Genomic DNA, 7500 nt, shown 5'->3' with positions numbered 1-7500 from the left:
GTGGGCGAACCTCTCACCCGTGTGAATTTTGACACGGCACAAGCAAGCAAGCAAAGAGAAGCGCTCGCTGACTTGCTTCGGGCTTGCGGGTTTTGTTGGTTCTTTTTTTTCTTCGCCCGTGCGTGCGTGCGTGTGTGTGTGTGTGTGTGGGCGGCTGATTGCGGGTTTTTTGCGTTCCCCACCACCACCACCACCGCTCGCTGCCTCCCTCACCAGCTGGTAGGGAGAAGGAAGCAACAACAAACAACAACCTCCTTTCTCCTCCATCCACCCACCCTATTTGTCTGGGCCATCACCCCAGCAGCAGCAGCAGCAGCAGCAGCAGCAGCAGCAGCAGCAGCATCTCTTGTTGGTGGGTGTGTAGGTCACCCTGTTTCGGCATCCGCCACGACTTTTTGCTTGCTTGTCGGCTGACCGCCCGTCGACGTCATCCGCCCTTTCTTTCCCTCTGGCATCGATCGCCGGCACCTACTTGACTTGCGGCCACAATCCTCACACCCAATACGACCGCCATCGGCACACACACCGCAGTGAGCGCACATGGATGTCAAGCACCACCAACATTGAAAACCTCACATTCGCTTCGCTCCCCATATCAGGCCTCTCCATCACTCACAATCCTGATCCTCATCCACATCCACCAGTCCAGCCGCGACCACGCTGCAGCACGCGTTTCCGCACCAGCAGCACAATCACTCAACACCATCCTTGGCAGTTTCCCCTCCTCGATCCATTCAACCCAACACATCGCTTTTGCTGTGCAGTGTTGCTCAAAGGCACGCGGTAAGGCGAGAAGGCGGGCCAAGTAGCACCCGCGCGCAACCAGCGTGAGGTGTTGTTACACACCAAAACATCACACTTCTCCAAGCACAGCCCCCCGCGCCCAGCAGCACGCCACAGGTCGGCATGGGCGCGGGTCACACCCCAAGCTCACAGCGATCATCAGCCGCAACAACCGCGCAGCTGTCCACCCCATCCTCACAATCACAACAACCACAACCACCGGCATCACAAAGCATAGCACGCACGCCTTCCAGCGCCGCTCCAGCGTCAACCACACCAAACAACAACAACAGCAACAACAACAGCAATAGCAACAGCACCACACCCCTGGCCACAACAGCAACAACTACAACAACAGCAGCAGGGCCGAGCAATGCCATTGCCTCAACGTCAAAGGCCAGCGGTGGCAGCAACAGCATACCAGTCACTCCGAGCACGTCCACCACTGCCTCCAGCTTGAAACAGCAACCACCAGCTGACCGCATTGTGCCGAAGCGCTCCTCCACGTCCTCGCCTGCATCATCCTCCTCACCCTCTGCCTCCCCTCCGTTCATTGACAAGCAACAACAACAACAACAACAACAACAACAACAACAACAACAACAACAACAACAACAGCAACAACAACAACAACAACAACTACAACAACAACAACAACAACAACTACAACAGCAGCAGCAACAACAACAACCTGGTCAGCCCACCTACAGCACCGCCCCATACACCACCTCGCAATCTTCCACTCACCCTGCGTCAACAACAGTGATGCCAGCAGTCACAGCAACCACGCCAAACACATCAATGACACGCACATCAACTTCATCAACCACACCCAGCACATCGATATCGACGCCAGCCGGAACAGTGCCCGCTTCACGCGCATATGCGCCTCCCACGCCCATGCCCGCGACCACCATCACCACCACCTCATCCGCCACTGCATCCAACACATCATCTATGCCGCGTAGCACCTCCTGGCCCGCGCCTGGCAGCGCCACGGCGATCCCCAGCACCGCTGGGACAGCGTACCCTTCGTCGACAACACCGTATTCGCGACAGGGCGTCTCACCATATGCTCCGAGCACCGCACCAGCCACCTCTACCCCACTCTCCAGGCCCGGCAGCGCCACAGCCCCTTCAACAGCACCTCCTCCATCGCAGGCAGCGACAACCCCGTATCCGCCGTACGCCGCACGCGCCTCATACGTGCCCACCACCTACGCCCCAACCAACTCAACCGCCACCCCGGCCACGCAAGCGTTACCATCAGCCCCGACAACAGCCCCGCCACAACAACCCCAGTTATCAACAACCGCAGCACCAGGCAGGGGCCCACCACAGCCCGCGCGCATGGGCCAAGCCACCATGCCGCCATCCACAGCGGCCCCGCCAACCGCCACCTACTACCGCGGCGCACCAATGGTGTGCACCAACCCCGCCTGCAGCTGCCACCTCAGCTACGCCCGTGGTGGTACTGCCGCGCCACCACCGCCCCCGTTGTCGTCATCAACGGGCGCTCCGCTCGCCTCTTCTGCGCCGGGCACCGCGGGCCCAGCCGTGTACAGCCGCGTGGGCATGGCCTCACGACCGCCCCCGCCACCAGCACCAGCAGCAGCAGCAGTGGCATCCACACCAGCGGGTCCCCCCATGCCGTACAGTAACGCCTCCAGCACTCCTGCAACTTCTGCCGCCACCCCACCGGCGCCACGCCGCAACTCAACTGCACCCACCACACCAGTGCCCGCCTCCCCGTCCACGTATGCCACCACAGCACCCGGCACGCCCCGCGCCGTCACCGCCATGACGTCCACATCCACGACAATGACAGCAGCAGCATCGCCAACAGCACCACTGACCACCACGACCAATGGATACTCGGCGGCGCCGCAGAACCGCTCCCGCCCGCCCTCTTCCCTGGGCACAACGAGCGTGACAGCGTCGCCTGCCCCGCAGCCGCGGACAACCAGGCCCGTGCCCAACATGGGCGCCGTGGGCAAGCCAGCACCGGGCAACACCGCCTACGCGCCGTCTGCACGCTATGCATCCAAGCCGCCGCCAACGGCTGCGTCGTCATCGGCCTCCATGCCAGCGACGCCGGTGGCGGGCCGCACCATGTCCTACTCGTCAGCGTCGTCGGCGTACAACGCGTCTGTTGCCGGCCGCCCGTACGCCCGCCACCCAGCGCCACCACCGTCAACAACCGCCGTCTACTCCCCACGACCAACGGCCGGCAGCAACACCCCTGGCGCCTACAACACCCCCGCGTACGGCAACAGCAGCAACAGCATGAGCAACAACAGTACCATGGCCAGCAGCAGCAGCGGCCCCGCCAATGTCCCTTACACGGGGCGGCAGTCTGTCCCGGCAACGCCTGCGCCGCCGAAGACAACGCGCAGCGCATCGGTGCCGTCAACGCCGCTGCACCACGCGCTGCACTCGACGGAGCCCCTGCCCTCGTTTGGCGACGGCGACCTCCCCATCCCCGGCGGCGCAAACAGAACCGCCGCAGACGTGCTTGCTGCCCTCGCCCGCGTGGAGTCGGAGACAGACGACCCAGCGAGCGGCCACCATGGGCATCAGGGCCACCCCACGCACGGCCGCGGCGCGCACCCCATGCCCACGGGTGCTGCGCCTTACCCGCGCGGCACTGGCAGCGGTACGGGCACGGCAGGCAGTGGGCCAGGCAGCCACCCCCACCGCCACGGCGGCGCACAGGGTGCCGCAGCGTACACGCCAGCGCCATACGTGTACCGGTACTGGCAGTCGTCGCACCACCAGACGTACTTTGGGTACCTGAGCTCGCTCAACCGCTCGCGCGGGGCGAGTGCGGCGGCAGCGCAGCGACGCAGGCGGCGTGGGGAGTACTCGTGCCAGGGGGTGCAGGAGAACCAGGCGTCACTGGAGATGTACCTCAAGTCACTGCACATGAAGGTGTCGCTACAGCAGTACCGGCTGTTCCAGCTGCGCCACGCCGCCGACAAGTCCCAGGACTACAAACCTTACCCACTCAACGCCTCCCTTCGCGAGCTCAAGGAACACACAAAGCACATGGTTCGTCGTCGTCGTCGTCGTCGTTGTTGCTGTTGTTCAAGTTGTTGTTGTTGTTTAAGTTGTTGTTGTTGTTTAAGTTGTTGTTTAAGTTGTTGTTTAAGTTGTTGTTTAAGTTGTTGTTGTTGTTGTTGTTGTTGTTGTTGTTGTTGTTGTTGTTGTTGTTGTTGTTGTTGTTGTTGTTGTTGTTGTTGTTGTTGTTGGTGCTGGTGGTGGTGTTGTTGGTGCTGGTGTTGTTGTTGGTGTTGACTGCTCATGTATGTACATGTGTATGTGCAGGCTCTCTAGCTCTCACTCCCACGTACGCACACTCTCGCTTACTCCCACGTACACACACACGCGCTCTCTCTCTCTCTCCTGTCTCTCTCACATTGCCGCATGTCGTCACTACAAACGTCCACTCACGATCACGCCCCTGCGCCATTGCCCACCGATTTTGCCACGGCCGCAGGAGCTGAGCAAGCTTGACGCTGCCGCCACCAGCAGCAGAAGCAGCGCCAGCAGCAAGGACAAGGATAAGGACAAAGACAAGGAAAAGTCGCAACGCACAGCGGCGGCTGCGCTGAAGAGTGCACGGCGGTACCGGCAGTCGATGGTGTACTTGGACGAGGCGGACCCCGAAGTCACAGATGACAGCGACAGCGAGGCCGAGGAGCTGCTCTCCTTTGAGGAGACGGCGTGGAAGTATGACAGCGCCGACGTGAGCTACCGCATGCGCTGGCTCGCCCTCAAGCTGGGCGAGACAAAGAAGCTGCTGGCAGAGTGCAACGACGCGCTGCGCAAGGCAGCAAGGCAGAAGCGGCGCCGAAAACGGGCGACTGCCCTGGCTGCTGCCGCCGCTGCCACCGCCACGCCATCGTCATCGTTGGCGTCCTCTGTGCCAGCACGCTCCGGCACCGTCATCAGTCACAGCCCGTACACGGCCAGCCTGTCCACGGCCAGACCCGCCGGCAGCGCACACAGGCCGCCCCTTGCAGCCACCAGCACCACCACGACCACGACCACAACCACAACCACACCTTCCACGACAACAGCCGTTGTCACGACCACGCAACCGCCCAGCCAGCAGCAGCAACAGCAACAGCAACAACAACAGCAACAACAGCAGAAGCAGAAGCCGAGCCAGCAGTCACAGGAAACGTCCAAGCTGGAGAGTGCTGGGTGCCGTCGGTGCACGCCGCGTGACCATGAGCCGGCACCCACCCTGGTCAACCCCGGGCCATTTGGCCACATCACCAGCAACCCTGCGCGTGCAAAGACAGTGCCAGATGTGTCCATTGAGGGCGTGCGCGCGTTCTCCGTATGCACGGACCGCTCGTTCCACCCTGTGCTGTCGTTTATCCGGGATGCCTCGTACCACGTGCTGCGCCACGTCGACCGCGTGCGCAAGAAACTCATCAAGAACAAGCCCCACCTCGCCACCAGCGACCTCAAGCCCCTGCGCCGGAAGCCGCGCCCGTCGCTCACCGCCGGCCTCTTTGGCGGGCACAACCCGCTGCACAGCAAGCCATCGGTACTGGCAGCGGCTGCCCCCTCATTGTCGTCGTCGTCGTCATCATCATCAACGCCATCGTCAACGCTGCCCACGCCTGGGTCTTCGAGCACAATGCGGCATGGCGTGTACAGCTTGCCCGCCACCGCCCGCTCGTCGCCCTCCCACAGCAACAGCGGCGGCAGCGGCGGTGGAACCAAGGGCAGCTCATCGTCGTCTGCAGGCACCGGCAGCAAGTCGAGCAAGGGTGCCAGCAGCAAGAACGCGGGCAGTGGAGCCAGCAGCGGAAACGGGAAGACGAAACGACGGTCCCGTGCCCTCTTCTCGTCCACGTCGTCGTCGTCCGCAGCAGCAGCAGGGAATGGCGGCGGGTCTGCAAGCGCGCCTGCAACGCCACGCAAGACGAGCGGCAGCGGCGCAGCGCGCAGTCGGCTCTCCTCACGCTCGTCCACAGCCAACACGTCCGCAACCAACACGCCAAACGCGAAGCGCAGCAGCGCCTCTGCTGGTACAACTGCAAAGGCTGGCCCGACATCGCAACAGAAGCGGCGTGGATCCGCTGATGGCGCGGGACAGCCAGCAACGAAACGCAGCAAGCAGCAGCAACAGGGAGGTGCAAGCGGTGGCGTGGCTGGCGGCGTGGCGACAGCTGGGAATGGCAGCAACAAGGCAGCAGGGAAGGCAGGGGTGTCTGGGGCGTCGTCACTGTCGTCATCAGCGCCGCTGCTGCGACCAACACACCTGTCGCAGTCATCGTCATCATCGTCGTCGTCGTCGTCAGCTGTCGCATCCGCACTGCCTTCACCGCGTGTTGCAACAACAGTGTCGCCCACAACCACAACAGCCAAGGGCACATCGTGGCAATAACGGCGACAGTGACGCAAAGACAGCGGTTGCGTTTTGCTGCTGTCGTCGTTTGCGGCGGCGAACAAGGGTTGCTGCCACGGTGGAAACCAGAGTAGCAAGCACGCCTCTGTCCCCTTGGCTGCATCTGTCGTGGTGGTGGAGTCCTTTATCGTCCATTTCAGGGCCGCTTGCCTTCTCTTACCTCGTTCTCTCGCCTTTCAGGTGTTTCTTTCGCTCAGCAAATGTGCTTGCTGACCTTTGTAATTGGATTCGTGGATGCTGCCTCTGTTGTCCCTATTTGTTGGTTGGGCTGACGCTATGTGCCCCCTTCACCATCATCGTCGTCATCTTTGTCATCAGACGTGAGATAGGAGTGCTTTAACTGCAGGTTTGACTTTGATGCGTCACCCCCCACTGTTGTTGCTGTTAATTTGTCGTCTCTCTAACTGGCACACGTATGGTATGTTAACTGTGAACTTGTGTTTGTGATTGTGTGGTTGTGGTTATGTGTTGTGGTTGTGGTTGTGGTTATGTTGTGTGGTTGTGGTTATGTGTTGTGTAGACGCGCGTATCGTTGAACGAGCGCTGGTGGTGTGTGGTGTGGAGCTGGTGCTTCACCCTGCGCTGCCGCCACTCTTTCCCCCTGTTCCCATTTCCTTTCCCTTCCTTCCTCCTTTTTGCCCTGACCATGGTCGTATTTGTTCTGTGTTTAGGTTTCTTTACTCCTGCTGTGGTGGCAAGGTGGTGTGTGCTGCGTTTGCACGGTTGTGCATGGTTGTGCATGGTTGTGCAGACGCTGGTGCGCAAAACAAGCAACACACCCACATGGTGCTGTGTCTTGTCGCTGGGTCTTGCTGCACTGTTCTCGTGCTATTGGTGGTTCTTGGTTGTTTGCCTTCCGACCCCCCTCCACACCCTACGACCAGCATCCCCTGTCCCTCCTCATTGAACCATCATCCATCATCAGCATTGGGAGAGAAGTGCGCGCAGGGGGGGGGGGGGTAACTGTTGAGGTTGTGGACAGGAGTTGTGTGTGAGGAGAGTGCGATGTGAAATGACACTGACATGACGACAGACACACAAACACACCAATAATCAGCAGCACAGCAGCAAGAAGCAAGAAGGCAAATCCACACGAACACAACACGGACGATTATGGAGGCAACGACGACTGAAGGAGGCGGTGAGGCTGGTGCTTGCTGTGGCAGTGGATGTGTGTGTGTGTGCGTGTGTGCGTGTGTGTGTGCGTGCGTGTGTGTATCAGTGTTTCAGATGGTAAGAGTACTGCATATATGATAACGATAGTCGTAGCCGAGCTTGTGTACTGTCGT

At 60.7% G+C, this 7500-nt stretch overlaps 2 protein-coding genes across 2 annotated transcripts in view; both read left to right on the top strand.

Annotated features, from left to right (window-relative positions):
- Positions 1-895, top strand: part of PTSG_13243 (uncharacterized protein) — a 1109-nt gene extending 214 nt beyond the window's left edge. Inside the window, exon 1 of the mRNA XM_004995101.1 lies at positions 1-895. This exon is cut by the window's left edge and continues 214 nt beyond it. Coding sequence (XP_004995158.1) covers positions 1-414 — 414 coding nt within the window. The 3' untranslated portion in view covers positions 415-895.
- An 845-nt stretch (positions 896-1740) lies between these two features.
- On the top strand, positions 1741-6190 carry PTSG_04259 (uncharacterized protein; the record flags this gene model as incomplete). The annotated part of the gene is made up of 2 exons (XM_004995100.1): positions 1741-3834; positions 4283-6190. 2 exons carry the CDS (start codon positions 1741-1743, stop codon positions 6188-6190), a joined length of 4002 nt encoding a protein of 1333 aa, XP_004995157.1.
- Positions 6191-7500: the final 1310 nt, after the last annotated feature.

Source organism: Salpingoeca rosetta (assembly GCF_000188695.1).
Source record: "Salpingoeca rosetta unplaced genomic scaffold supercont1.9, whole genome shotgun sequence".
In the NCBI taxonomy this organism is placed as follows: domain Eukaryota; class Choanoflagellata; order Craspedida; family Salpingoecidae; genus Salpingoeca; species Salpingoeca rosetta.
Note: the sequence above shows the minus strand (reverse complement) of the source record. Positions and strands in the feature narration are given on the sequence as shown.